The sequence below is a fragment of the Myxine glutinosa genome, chromosome 2 (assembly GCF_964187855.1).
Source record: "Myxine glutinosa chromosome 2, kmMyxGlut1.1, whole genome shotgun sequence".
NCBI classification, from domain to species: Eukaryota; Metazoa; Chordata; class Myxini; order Myxiniformes; family Myxinidae; genus Myxine; species Myxine glutinosa.
In genome coordinates this window covers 41,224,667-41,239,684 of record NC_136262.1, presented here as the reverse complement: position 1 = coordinate 41,239,684, position 15,018 = coordinate 41,224,667, and the positions used below count along the sequence as shown (strand labels likewise).

The window sequence follows — 15,018 nt, the reverse complement described above, 5'->3', positions numbered from 1 at the left end:
CTTTCATTGTTATTTGCATTTATTTTCATGAAATCATTATTTGTCGAATCTTACTTTTCTTGTGTTGTAGACTTTGCCATCTCGTCTTTGTGTTTGTGGGCTCATACAACTCTTGTGTGTTCCCGATTAGATAAGGCTCGGGCCTTCCCCCGCGCGCAAAAGACAATCCCGCCAAGGATAGGAGTACGCCTCGGAGTTTAAGCTCGCTTCGGCCATTCGTCCTCTCGGGGTCTTCACCGGGGACACGACAATAATATTGGCACCTTTTAGAAGTTGTTAGAAATAATGAGATTTCAAGCAGGTGATTCTCCTTTACTTTGGAATTGAACTCACCTGTTGAGTTGCAGGTGCCTTCAATTTAAAAATCACTCATTCAACCAGTTTGAATCGAGAAAAGGAGTCATTCTGCTGTTTTGTGTCACTGTGTATACCGCAATGAGCATGGAGAAAAGAAAGAAAACCAAACAATTGTCTGAGGAGGTCAGATACAAGATTGTAGCCAAGCATGGACAATCTCATGGCTACAAGTTCATCTCCAGAGATCCTGATGTTCCTGTGTCCAACGTACGCAATGTTATCAGGAAGTTTAAGGCCCATGGCACTGAAGCCAACCTCCCTGGCCTTGGCCGCAAGAGACAACTTGATCGAAGATTGCAGTGAAGGATTGCTCGAGGGAACTTGTTCGAATGGCAGAGAAAGAACCTCAATCAACTGCAAAACAGATTATAGCTGACATTCAGACACAAGATACGACAGTTTCAACTCGCACCATCCGTCGCCAAGTCAATGAAAGGGGGTTCTATGGTCGCAGACCCAGAAGGATCCCACTGCTGAGAGCGCGAGACATCAGAAAGCCCGACTGGAGTTTGCCAAAACACACCTGAACAAGCCAAAATCCTTCTGGGAGAATGCCCTGTGGACAGGTGAGACCAAATTAGAGCTTTTTTGTAAAACACATCATCTCTATGTTTACAGAAAACAAAATGAAGCCTTCAAAGAAAAGAACATCTTCCCTACATTCAAATGTGAAGGAGGTTCAGTTATGTTTTGGGACTGCTGTGCTGCCTCTGGCACTGGTTGCCTTGAATGTGTGTGTACATGGCATCATGAAATCAGGAGATTACCAAGGCACTTTGGAGCACAATGTTCAACCCAGTGTCAGCAAGCTGGGTCTTCGTCAAAGGTTATGGTTCTTGCAGCAGGACAATGACCTCAAACCCACTTCAAAAAGCACCCAGGAATGGTTCAAGACAAAACGCTGGACTGTTCTGAAGTGGCCAGCAATGAGTCCAGATCTAAATCCCATTGAACACCTCTGGGGATATCTGAAAACAGCAGTTGGGAAAAGGCACCCTTCAAATCTGTGAGAACTGGAGCAATTTGCACAAGAAGAGTGGGCCAAACTGCCAGTAGAGAGGTGTAGGAAGCTCATTCATGGTGATAGGAAGCGCTTGACTGCAGTTATTTTGTCCAAAGGCTGTGATCCCAAATATTACGTCTATGGTGTCAATTTTGTCAATGCCATTTTTTTCCCCTCATTTAAAAGGATATAATAACTTCTGAATGAAGCCTGGTGTTGGCTTAGCAGTTAAGGTGCCGGCTTGGAATCCTCGGTTCAAATCCCAGTCAATCGCTGAATTAACACCAGGGGGGTTGACTCAGCCTGTCATCCTTCCAAGGTCGGCAAATTGAGTACCAGTTCATTGGCAATTCCCTGTGTTGCAAGAGGTGACTAACAGTGTTGGCGACAGGAAGGGCATCCGGCCATAAAACATTGCTTCAAAAAGGGGACCAAGGTGCCCGAAAAAGGCCAACCCCTGCTCTGCGGTGAAAAATGGCCTCTGAAGGTGGTTCATTAACTTCTGAATCAAAAACAAAGGTTCTGTAATATTAACAGTGAAATAAAGAATTGTGGAGATCAAATACTTTTGTCAATTTCAACTTATTTTTTAGAGAAAATTGTGAGTTATTTGAAAAATGTGCAAGGGTGCCAATATTTTTGTGCATTTGAGTATTATTTTTGGAGTGTATGTACCCCACTGTGTCCTTGTTCTCAATTCTCGTCCCACTGCTTTAACCTGCATTTTTTTCCTCTCGCTCTGCTCATCGTTCAATCATGGCGCCCAAATGCAAGACCAGTGCGAGAGATGTGTCGACTACCAAGAGGCAGAAGAAAATAATGACCCAGAGCAATAAAGTGGAGCTACTCGACCAGGTTTTGGAAAGGAGAGTGCGGCCTCTGTGGGCAGGCATTAACACATTAAAAATCCACCGTTCACTACATACGAAAGAATGAGAAGGCGATTCGTGAAAGTGTTGCAGCAAGCGCTGTATCGAGTACAAAGGTGGTCACCCATGTCCGGGATGTCCGCATAGAAAGGATGGAGAAGGCTCTCAGCGTATGGATCAAGGACAACACGCAGAAGAGTATGCCTTCAAGTGGACCTCTCATTCGCGCAAAGGCAAAAACGTATTTACGATTGTATGTCTGGCATGGGTGGTGCATGAGTGATGCGCCAAACGATTATGGTACAAGCAGCGCCAGTTCATTCATAGCACGCAAGGTATCATCATTTCAAGGAGCTGTACCGTCTCAAAAATGTGAACCTATCAGGGGTGCGTGCCTTCGTAGACCACAACACGGAAAAAAAACGTCCCCTGCTCAACTCGAGAGGCTGGTCGAAGAGAAGGGACACCTCCCAGAGAAGGTCTTCAATGCTGATGAAGCTGGCCTCCTCTGGAAAAAGATGCCCACAATAACTTTCATCTCGAAGCACAAGGAGACAGCGTCGGGATTCAAGGCAGCCAAGCACCTGAGATCTCGTCTCCTCTGTGCAATCGCAAAAGGGGACTTCATGATGAAACCCATGATGCTGTACCTTTCCCTGAACCCTGAACCCACGTGCTCTCAAGGGCAGGGACAAGAAAACTCTGCCCGTGTTTTGGAGGTCCAACAAGAAAGCCTGTGTGACGGCAATCTTCATTGACCGATTCTATAACTGTTTCGTCCCTCAGGTGGAGAGGTACATGATGGATAAAAACCTTGCACTCAAGTTACTCTTGCGCCTAGACAATGCTCCTGGCCACCCCGCGAACCTGTACATGGCTCACTCAAATGCCGAAATGATTTTCCTGCCGCCCAACACCACCTCCCTCATCCAGCCACTCAACCAAGGTGTGATTTCAACGTTTAAAACGTATTTTTAAATCGCACCCATCGCATCCTTTTGGCGTGTTTTGGATGTGATGGATTCCAACCCATGGCTCACCGTCAGGCAATGTTTGAAGAATTTGAACATTGCCCACTGCATCAGCACCATCAAGGAATCACTGGATGAGGTGAGAGCCTCCACCATCAACGCGTCCACCATGGAACAAACTTCAGCCACAGGCAGTGAAAATTTTTACTGGCTTTCTTGATAACACAGAGGACAGGCATGTAATTGTCGGGGGTTGGCACGGCAGGTGGGAGGGGAAGGCTTTGCTGACATGCAGCCTGAGTTGTTGGATGATCTCGTTGCCTCACATGGTGACAAGCTGACGAGGTGGAGTTGAAGACCATTACAAAGGTTTCCGAGGAGGAGTAGGAGGCGGGCATTGATGAGGAAACGGTGCAGAGGTCCAACCTCATAGTCCAGTTCCTAGGCGAGGTGCTGCAGGACATGCATGCGATTGCTGACAGGGTGCAAGACACTGACCCAGTGGTGGCATGGTACCACAAGTTCAAGTGTGGCTTGGATGATTTGCTTCTCCCCGACAAAGAGCTGCATCAAAATATACGGCAATCTGCCAGGCAGCTCTCCATTACACATTTTTTCCGTCCTGCTCCCTCCACCTCAAGACCATCAGCACCCTGTCCTGCCTCTCCTGCCGCCCTATCAGCGTTCTCTCCAGCTCCCTCTGGAGGAATTCATGGGATTTAAATTAATCATAATAATCATCATTTGAAAAGTTGTGCAACTTTTCAAATGATGAAGATTGTTTGATCCCATGGCCTTGAGGTGATCATGTTTGTGATTATGGTGATCAATGATCCCATGCAGTTTGTGAAATAAAATTTTGAAACGGCACACAATATTTTTTGTTTTTTTCATGGTATGGTATGGTCAGTTAAGCACTTTTAACAAACTGTAAGCACATTCAATCAATAAATTGGAAATGGTACCTGGTGTTGTCGTTTTTTTGTTTTTTTTTAAAGCTCACCTGCACTTCAGTCTGGCGAGCTTATGCAATCGAGCAGTGTCCATAGGTAAGTCAGTGAGTGAATGAATGAGTGTGTCTGTAAACACTTCAGTCATTATCGCTAAAACCAAACATGGTTTTGATGAAACTTGGCCACAAGCTCCATGTCTGATGCCAAACTCCATGCTCCATGTCAAATCTGTTTCTGGTGTTTGTTCCCCCTCCATCCCCTCCCTCACCTCAAACGGCTTAACGGCTGACTCCGCACGTGAAAAAGCTGAATGCCTCAACTCTGTGTTTGCCTCTAAATCTTGTGTCCCAAACCCATCCCTCTCTGTACCCACCGTACCCAGTCGTACCCAGCTGCTCCTGGACTCTGTGTCCTTTCCTCCTGACAAGGTGGAAAAGTTTCTGTCAACCCTCGACTCTGATTCTGCAACTGGTCCTGACGGCATCAGCCCACGGGTCCTAAAATCATGTTCTTCTGCTCTTTCACTCCCTCTTTCTGTTCTCTTCACCCTCTCTTTTGCTCAAGGTCATCTGCCATCTGCTTGGAAATCAGCCAACATCACCGCTTTGCACAAAAAAGGTGCAAAAACAGATCCCAGCAACTACAGACCAATCAGCCTTCTCCCAATTATCAGCAAAGTCATGGAATCCATCATTGCTTCAGATATTAAATCTTTCCTCTTCTCCAATGGCTTGATCTCTGATCATCAATTTGGTTTCAGACCTGGTCACTCTACTCTGGACATGCTGCTTCTGCTTTCTCAACAATGGATGGAGGTCCTCAACGCCAAACAGGAAATTAGAGCTGTCTCCCTTGACATTTCACGTGCCTTCGATACGGTCTGGCACCCTGCTCTGCTCTCCAAACTCTCCTCCTTTGGTATCCATGGAAATCTCCATGCATGGCTGGCGGACTTCCTCTCTGGTCGTAGTCAACGTGTGGCCCTGAATGGGTTTCTCTCATCTCCTCTTCCTGTTCAGGCTGGAGTTCCCCAAGGTAGTGTTCTGGGCCCTGTGCTTTTTCTGGTCTTCATCAATGATCTCTCTGACTCTCTTGAAAATCCTCTCTATCTCTTTGCTGACGACTCTACTCTCTGTCGCTCCATTCCTCATCCCTCAGATCGGCAGTCTGCAGCTTCCTCACTCTCTGCAGACCTGGACAAAATCACAGACTGGTCAAACAAGTGGAACATGTCTTTCAATCCTGACAAATCTCACATTCTTACAATGTCTCTCCGAAAGGACCGACTGGACAACCCTCCCATCTACTTTCTCAACAATCCTCTCCAAGAAGTTCTGTCGCTCAAGCTTTTGGGTCTCACTATCTGCCATGATCTTTCTTGGGAAAACCACATTTCCAAGCTGGCCTCCAAAGCCAGTCGCCGACTGGGCATCCTCCGTCGTGCGAAGTCCTTCCTTGGCACACCTGAGCTCCTCACCACATACAAGGCTTTCATCCGCAGCTCAATGGAATACTGTTCCCCCCTCTGGGCTGGTGCTCCTGCCTCACACCTGGCTCGGCTTCACGCTGTTGAATCCAAAGCTTTCAGAATCATTGGAATCTCCCGCGATGAAGCTATCTCTGAGGGCCTTTCACTCACTCACCGCAGGCAGGTAGGTGGTCTTTCTGTCTTCTACCGACTCCTCTCCGGCCTTGCTCCCCCAGCTCTCTCTGTGCTCTGTCCCCCCAATATTCCTTCAGGTCGCACAAGATCTGCCTGCAACCCTCTTATGGTTAAACTGCCAAAGTCTAGGCTCTCTGCTCACCTTCACTCTTTCATTCCCCTTTTCTCCCGCCTCTGGAACAAACTCCCCCACTCCCTTCAATCCCACTCCTCCCTCCAGGTCTTTAAAACAGCTGTTCACCACCATCTCTTATCTTCCCCCATCGAAAACCTTGATCTTTTCTACCCCCGGTAATTCACCCCAGAGTCCTTGCAGTGTTCATATGTTTTAATCCTCTCCCACCTCCCCCCAAGTCCTCCCGATGTCCCTGCTCTCAAATGTTGTGTTTGTGTCCTTCCCCTTCTTCCCCCTCTCTTTTGTGTCCTCCCCCCTCTCTCCCCATCTTGTCTGCCGCTCCCCTTGTTTTTTGTGTTTTGTGTGTCGGTTTGTCTTTTTGTGTGATTAATGTTTGCTCTTTCACGAGCCTCGATCTTGTATACAAAAAAAAAAAAAAAAAAAAAAAAAAAAAAAAAAAAAAAAAAAAAAAAAAAAAATACGAAGGTGTATTGTATTGACAGCATTAAAATCCGTGCTTATCAAGATGGTCTTTGTTTTTGTAATCATACTGCATTCTTGTTCGTAAAATTTTAATGTTCGCCCTGATGAAAAAACATTTCCCACCAGCCGCGCACAGTTAACCCCCCAAAATAGGCATTTGCTCTGTTCTCCGAAACTACACATACTATTTCAATGACACTTGATCATAACCTCCATCACCCATGATGTACCAAACGTTGTTCACTGCATGAAAAAATGTCAGGCTCTGAGGGGTTTTGTTGGGGGGGAAAGACCCTCATATTCAGAAAGTATTCAGACCCCTTCACTTTTTTCACATTTTGTTATGTTGCAGCCTTATGCTGAAATCGTTTAAATTCATTTTTACACTCATCAATCTACACCCAATACCCCATAATGACAAAGATAAAACAGGATTTTAGAAAGTTTTGCAAATTGATTAAAAAGAAAAAAGTGAAATATCACATTTACATAAGTATTCAGACCCTTTGCTATGACACTTGAAATTTAGCTCAGGTTCCTCCCATTTCTCTTGATCATCTTTGAGATGTTTCTACACCTTGATTGGAGTCCACCTGTGGCAAATTCAATTGATTGGACATGATTTGGAAAGGCACACACCTGTCTATATAAGGTCTCACAACTGACAATGGATATCAGAGCAAAAACCAAGCCATGAGGTCAAAGGAACTGCCTGCAGAGCTCAGACAGGATTGTGTCGAGGCACAGATTTGGGGAAGCCCACAAAAACATTTCTACTGCATTCAAGGTTCCCAAGAGCACAGTGGCCTAAATAATTCTTCAATGGAAGAAGTTTGCAACAACCAGGACTCTTCATAGAGTTGGCCATCCGGACAAACTGAGCAATCGGGGTAGAAGGGCCTTGGTAAGAGAGGTGACCAAGAACCCGATGGTCACTCTGGCTGAGCTCCAGAGATCCTGTGTGGAGATGGGAGAAACTTCCAGAAGGACAACCATCACTGCAACACTCCACCAATCTGGAATTTAAGGAAGAGTGGCCAGACGGAAGCCTCTCCTCAGTGGTCCATGGGTCCATGCCAATATTCTTACAAAATCAATGGAAATACATCTCAAATTTTTCATTTTATAATACTGCACAACACTTATGCCATTATCTAATGCGCAGATATATCGACAGTTCGAAAAATGTAGTAGTGCATCTCCGATATTTTTTCAATATCTCAATGTTTTTCTCAAATTTCAATTTTTCAATAGACGCGCTGTTTATAGACAGAAAGACTTTCATACAGACAGACTTTCATACAGACGCGCTTTTTATGCAGACGCGCTTTTTATGCAGACGCGCTTTTTATACAGACGCGCTTTTTATACAGACGCGCTTTTTATACAGACGCGCTTTTTATACAGACGCGCTTTTTATACAGACGCGCTTTTTATACAGACGCGCTTTTTATACAGACGCGCTTTTTATACAGAAGCGCTTTCTATACAGACGCGCTTTTTATTGTAAGGCAGTTGCAGTAGAAGTACATGGAGAAGTGGAAGAAGTTGTTTCTTGGGTTTGTTGATCTGGAGAAAACATTCGATAGGGTTCCACGCGAAGTAGTGACATGGGCATTGAGAAAGTTATGAGTGGAAGAATGGTTGATCAGAGTGGTGATGGCAATGTACGAGAGAGCGCGCACAGCTGTAAGGACGAAGGACATGAACAGTGTTGAGTTTGAGGTGAAGGTGGGAGTGCATCAGGGGTCGGTACGAAGTCCACTACTGTTTGTAGCTGTGATAGAGGTGCTGCCTCGGAATGTAAAGGAGGGTTTACCTTGGGAGTTGTTGTGTCGAGATGATCTGGTGTTGATTGCGGAGAGTATGGATGGACTGAAGGAGAAGATGAACAAGTGGAAGGAATGCATGGAGACAAAAGGTCTGAAGGTGAATATCCAAAAGACGAAGGTGATGGCAAGTGGTAAAGCATGTGGTGAGGTGGAAAGAACTGGGAAATCGCCATGAGCTGTGTGCAGGAAGGGTGTCGGAGTGAACTCCATTCCATGTACGATGTGCGCTGAGTGAGTTCATCAAAAATGTAGTGGTCTGAGACGATCATTAACCAGTGTGGCAGCTACATTTAAGTGTAAGGTGTGCACAGAGGGAGCTGCAGATGGAGGAAATGTTGAGTTGGATCTTGGAGATGGCATGAAGGTGGAAGGTGTGAACATTTTTTGCTACCTCGGAGACATGCTGAATGGAGAAGATGGATCAGACTCAGCAACGGTTGATACAGTGAGATGTACATGGAAGAAGTTTCGGGAACTGAGAGGAGTGCTGACGAGGAGTGGAGTGTCGTTGAAGCTGAAGGGAAAGGTGTATGCTGCATGTGTGAGAAGTGTTATGATTTATGGGAGCGAGACATGGGTAATGAACGTAAAGCAGCAACGAAGGCTGGAAAGGGTGGAAATGCAAATGGTTCGGTGGATGTGTGGAGTATTGTTGAGCGAGAGGAAGACAAATGATGAATTGCGAAATATGATGGGAATAGAGCCTGTGATGGATGCTGTGAAGAGAAACAGGTTGAGATGGTTTCGTCATGTGTTGAGGAAGGATGAAAGTGACTGGTTGAGAAGAGTGATGGAAATGAATGTAGAAGGAAGTAGAGGACGGGGAAGACCGAGAAAGACTTGGCTAAAGGTGGTGGAAGAAGAAATGTGGGCAAGGGGGTTAAACAAGGGGAGATGTAGAAAATAGGGCAAAATGGAGAAGATTGTCATGGGGCCCGCAAAGCTCACCCCCGCTCTAGCAGGGAAAATGGCCTTAAAATGCCTGTTGTTGTTGTTATTATCTCGATGTCAATAATATTGAGATATCGCCCAGCCCTGCAATGTGGTTACAAATGCTCGTGTTAGTACAAATTACCAAATAGAGGTCCACACATCCCACCATAATTGCATACGTAGTAGGTAAACTGTCTTCCCAGAACATTTTCTAAGTGTGAGATGGATGCAAAAGTACCACCTCATCCGTGTTGGCTTCAGGTTTCATCTCTATCTTCACGTTTTCCTTTGAATCAGCAGAGGAAGTACCCTTTTGAATCCTCCCCTTAATGCAGCTAGGCTCTTCATTGCTGTTGCGTTGTGAACTTTCCTCTTCTTCCTTGGTCCCTATAATCAGCAAAACAAGGGCATAAAAAATTCCAACCTTCAAACATCACATTAAAAGGCAGAGCAAGACATCATCAACCTTACAGAAAATGGATGTTGAAGGCAGAGAGACACCAAAATATTTTGTTGTTGGACACACAAAACACCTCATTAAAAAAAGATGGAAAATCTTTTCATTTTTACAATGCAAAAAAAAATAATTAAATTGAAGGTGTCAAAGAAAGGATAATGGTGCAAGGAGACTCAAATCAAAGAGAAGCTCTCAAACCCAGCACACCACCTGAATATTATGTGGCCACCAGCGAAGTTGAAATGCAAAAGTGCACTGAGTGGTGGCAGCAAAACATTTTACAAGTTTTACATTCGTCATATTGAAGATGTCTTTTTAACGAGCAACCTTCAGAAATTATTCACACCACTTGATTTTTTTGAAATTTTCTTGTGTTACAGCCTGACTAAAAAATGGAATAAATCGATTTTTTTTTCCCATCACTGATCTACACATAATACCCCATAATGTCAAATTGGAATAGTTTTAGAATTTTTTTGTTTACCAAATTAAAATGAAATACAGAATATATCTATTTTACATAAGTATTCAACCCACTGAATCAATACTTCTTAGAAGCACCTTTGGCAGCGATTACAGCTTTGAGTTTTCTTGTGTATGTCTGTATCAGCTTGGCACATCTGGATTTGGAAAGTTTCTCCCATTCTTCCTCGCAGATTTGATGAAGCTCTGTCAAGTTGGATGGTGAGTGTCGGTGAACAGCAATCTTTAAGTCTTTCCACAGATTCTCAATGGGATTCATGTCTGGGACTTGGGTGGGCCACACGAGGACTTTGATGTTCTTGTTCTGAAAATATTCCAGTGCTGCTTTGAATGTATGCTTGGGACCATCGTCCTCTTGGAATGCAAATCAATGTCCTCTTGGAATGTAACAATTGTCAACTGTGGGACCACGGTCCAAGGTCTTTTTTGTACTGTGAATCAGGTTCTCCAAGGATTGCCCAGGTATTTGGCTGCATCAATTGCTCCTTCTATCCTTACAAATCTCCCAGTCCCTGCTGCTGAAAAACATCCCCATATCATGATGTTGCCACCACCATGCTTCACAGTAGGGGTGGTGTTAGATGGGTGATGAGCTGTGCTCAGTTTCCGTCAGATGTAGCGCTTTGCATTCAGGCGAAAGAGTTCAATTTACATCTCATGAGACCACACAGAATATTTTACCTCATGCTCGCAGTCTTTCATATGCCTTTTTGAAAACACTTGCCAGCTTCTGCCTGGCAACTCTCCCATAAAGCCTAGATTTGTAAAGTGCTGCAGACACTGTTGTCCTTCTGGCAGGTTCTCCCATTTCAGCCAAGGAACTCAAGTTCTGTCAGAGTGAATATTGGGTTATTGGTCACCTTACTGACCAAGGTCCGTCTTGCCTGGTTCCTCAGTTTGGTGGGCAGCAAGCTATAGGAAGAGTCTGGGTAGTTCCATATTCTTTCCATTTCCTAATGATTGAGCCCCCTGTGCTCTTGGGAACTTTCAACACCACAGAAACTGTTGTTTAAAAAATTGTTTTTTACCGTTCCCCAGATCTATGCCTCCTCACATTTAAAGCTCTACCGTTCTACAGACAGTTCCTTGGACTTCAGTAGTTCCTTGGTTCCTTCAGTAGTTCCTTGGACTTGGTAGAGTTTCTGCTCCGACGTACACTGTCAACAGTGGGACCATATATAACGAAAGATGCGTTTCTTTCCAAATGTTTGATGAATTGAATTGGCCACTCCAATCAGGTTGTACAGACATCTCGAGGATGATCATAGGATATTGGATGCACCTTAGCCCAATTTGGAACGTCAAAGCAAAGGGGTTGAATACTTATTGACTGAAGACATTTCAGCTTTAAATTTCTGATTAATTTGTTAAAAATTCTAAAACTAGAATGGCACTCTTCAACCGATATGATCCCGCCCACATTATTGAATATATACTTGTACCAAATTTGATTCAAATCCCTTCAGCTGTTCTAAAGTATGACATTATTACCTGACAAGACATTTGAGCTTTCATGCAACATCTCATCAGTTTATCTTTTCATCATAATACTCGTATATGCAGTGCGTTTATAAAGTCGACACCCCCTTTCTAAATTTTCACCTTTTGTTGCCTTATAGCCTGGAATTAAAATGTATTAAACCAGACTTTTTCCACAGTTATTTACACATCCTCCTCCACACACTGTTCATGGTTGTCATTGCCATTTCATCCCATAATGCACTGATGTTGTCAATGGCCTTTTTAATGTTATAGGGCGCCCAGAACTCCCTGATAACCGAGAAGGATGAAGGGGAAAAATCAACCGTTGCATTGTGCGCTGCAGGTAGTAAGCCTTGAACGTTGCAAAAACACTCTGGTCCATCGGCTGCAACGATGACGTGGTGTTGGGCGGTAGGAACACAACCTGAACGTTGTCTTCAAAATCCTTAACATTTATGGGATGGCCCGGGGCGTTATCCAGCAACAGCAGAGCCTTGTTGTCCAGATTTTGGTGCTCACAATATTCCTTGATGAATGGAGAGAAGTTGGCCAAGATCCAATCTTGAAATGCGGCCTTTGTCGCCCAGGCTTTTTTTTTTGTATACAAGATCGAGGCTCGTAAAAGAGCTAACATTAATCACACAAAAAGTCAAACCCACACATAAAACACAAAATAAGGGGAGCGGTAGACAAGATGGGAAGAGAGTGGGAAGGACACAAACACAACATTTGAGAGCAGGGACATCAAGAGAACTGTGGGAGGGAGAGGGCTTGGGGGGAGGTGGGAGAGGTATAAAACATATGGACACTGAAAGGACTTCCAGGAACGAAGTTGGAATTTCAAAAAAGTGTATCTGGGGTGAATTAGCGAGGGTAGAAAAGATCAAGGTTTTGAATGGGGGAAGATAAGAGATGGTGGTGAACAGCTGTTTAAAAGACCTGGAGGGAGGAGTGGGATTGAAGGGAGTGGGGGAGTTTGTTCCAGAGGCGGGAGAAAAGGGGAATGAAAGAGTGACGGTGAGCAGAGAGCCTAGTTTTTGGCAGTTTAACCATAAGAGGGTTGCTGGCAGATCTTTTGCGACCTGGAGGAATATTTGCGGGACAGAGCACAGAGAGCTGGGGGAGCAAGGCCGGAGAGGAGGCGGTAGAAGACAAAGACCTGCCTGCGGTGAGTGAGTGAGTGAGTGGCTTTTGCGTTGGATCGCCACAGGACAGGAAGACTGGTCCTGACGTACCCCTTCAGAGCTCTTGGAGTTTCAGAATGGTACAAAGAAGAGGTTTTATCTTGCAGTCCCCGTAAGCATTGCCCCCAAGGAGAAGGAAGGGTAAGGCGGTCTTTTGCGGCTTTTAAGCCGGCAGCTGCAGTCTCTTCTTTGGAGATGTAACTCCGCGAGTGCATCCACTTCCCGAACACAGACTTGTTTCGTCCACATTAAATACCTGCTTGGTTGAGTAGCATGCTCCCTGGATGTCTTTCTTGAGCTGCTCTGGAAACAGTTCGACTGCCATGGTGTCCGCACTTGCTGCCTCCCCAAGAAAGGACGATGTTATGGAGGTTTGACCACTTCTGAAATGTCATAAACCACCCATGACTTGCCTTGAAGGTTCCATCACTCTCATTGCTTTCGCGCTCCTTCAGGTAATTCCACAAAGACTTGGCCATCTCCTGAATCACTAGCAGACTTAGAGGCATGTTGCAGTTTCTCCATTTTCACCATTTTTGCGTCCCTCGACTTGGTGATGCGGAAAGAAGCTCCTGGCAACAAAATCACTGCACTTACCTAGATCTTGGTGGTGCTTTGCATAATTGTTCTTGCAGTTTGTTTGTGGTAGGCAAAGGGCATGGGCGACATCCAGAAGGTGCTCCCCACGCTCAACACGTTTCACCACATCCATCTTCACCTGTAATGTGATCGATTCCCATGATTTTTGGCTGGAGTAGCTGCTGCAGGAGTTGCCTGGCGTTTTCCTGTCATGATAGGGCTAACCCCCGCTCTAGGGCTAACCCCCGCTCTGGCAGGGGAAATGGCCTTAAAAATGCGTGTTGTTGTGTGTATAGGAATAGCCTTTCAAAAACACGATCGCACAAGTGAACAAGCAGTTTCGGCTTTCAACAAACACCATCACACAAGTGAAAGAGCAGGCTCGGCCTTTAACAGACACAACCACGAATGAAGTAAAAGAGTAGGCTCTGCTTTCAACAAACACGATCACACGCGTGAACGAGCAGGCTCGGCCTTTAACAAACACGATCACACGCGTGAACGAGCAGGCTCCGCTTTCAACAAACACGATCACACGCGTGAACGAGCAGGCTCGGCCTTTAACAAACAAACACAACCACGAGTGATAGAGTGAAAGCAGACTCGGCCTTCGACCAACACAATCACAAGAGTGAACAAGAAGGTTCTTTCAACAAACACGATCACATGAGTGAACAAGCAGGTTCTTTCAAACACAATCACACGATCACACGAGTGAACAAGCAGGTTCGGCTGTTAACAGAGTGAACAAGCCGGTTCGGCTTTCCACAAACACACACAATCACACGAGCGAATGAGCATGTTCGGCTTTCAGCAAACACATGGTGCTCTGGTATAAATGGATATAATGTGAAGGACTGATGTGGGAAGGAAGGAAGAGGGAACAACATGCATTTTAAGGCCATTTTCCCTGCTAGAGCGGGGGGTTAGCCTTGCGGTCCCCATGACAATCTTCTCCATTTTGCCCTATTTTCTGCATCTCTCCTTGTTAACCCCCTTGCCCGCATTTCTTCTTCCACCATCTTTAGCCAAGTCTTTCTCGGTCTTCCCCGTCCTCTACTTCCTTCTACATTAATTTCCATCACTCTTCTCAACCAGTCACTTTCATCCTTCCTCAACAAATGACCAAACCATCTCAACCTGTTCCTCTTCACAGCATCAATCACAGGCAATATTCCCATCATCTTTCGCAATTCATCATTTGTCTTCCTCTCTCTCAACGATACTCCGCACATCCATCGAACCATTTGCATTTCCACCCTTTCCAGCCTTCGTTGCTGCTCTACGTTCATTACCCATGTCTCGCTCCCATAAATCATAACACTTCTCACACATGCAGCATACACCTTTCCCTTCAGCTTCAGCGACACTCTCCTCCTCATCAGCACGCCACTCAGTTCCCGAAACTTCTTCCATGCACATCTCACTCGAGCAACCGTTGCAGAGTCTGATCCACCTTCTCCATTCAGCATGTCTCCGAGGTAGCAAAATGTTTTCACACCTTCCAGCTTCACGCCGTCTCCAAGATCCAACTCAACATTTCCTCCATCTGCAGCTCCCTCTGTGCACACCTTACATTTGAATGTAGCTGCCACACTGGTAAATGACCCTCTCAGACCACTACATTTTTTATGAACCCACTCAGCGCACATTG

At 45.2% G+C, this 15,018-nt stretch overlaps 1 protein-coding gene across 10 annotated transcripts in view; it reads right to left on the bottom strand.

Moving 5' to 3' along the window:
- Positions 1-15,018, bottom strand: part of LOC137421852 (uncharacterized) — a 265,646-nt gene that overhangs the window by 182,198 nt on the left and 68,430 nt on the right. For all 10 annotated transcript variants that reach the window (XM_068108313.2, XM_068108318.2, XM_068108317.2 and 7 more), the window contains one exon: positions 9,421-9,566. In XM_068108313.2, the coding sequence (XP_067964414.2) occupies positions 9,421-9,566 (146 nt within the window). The remainder of the gene's footprint in view (positions 1-9,420; positions 9,567-15,018) is intronic.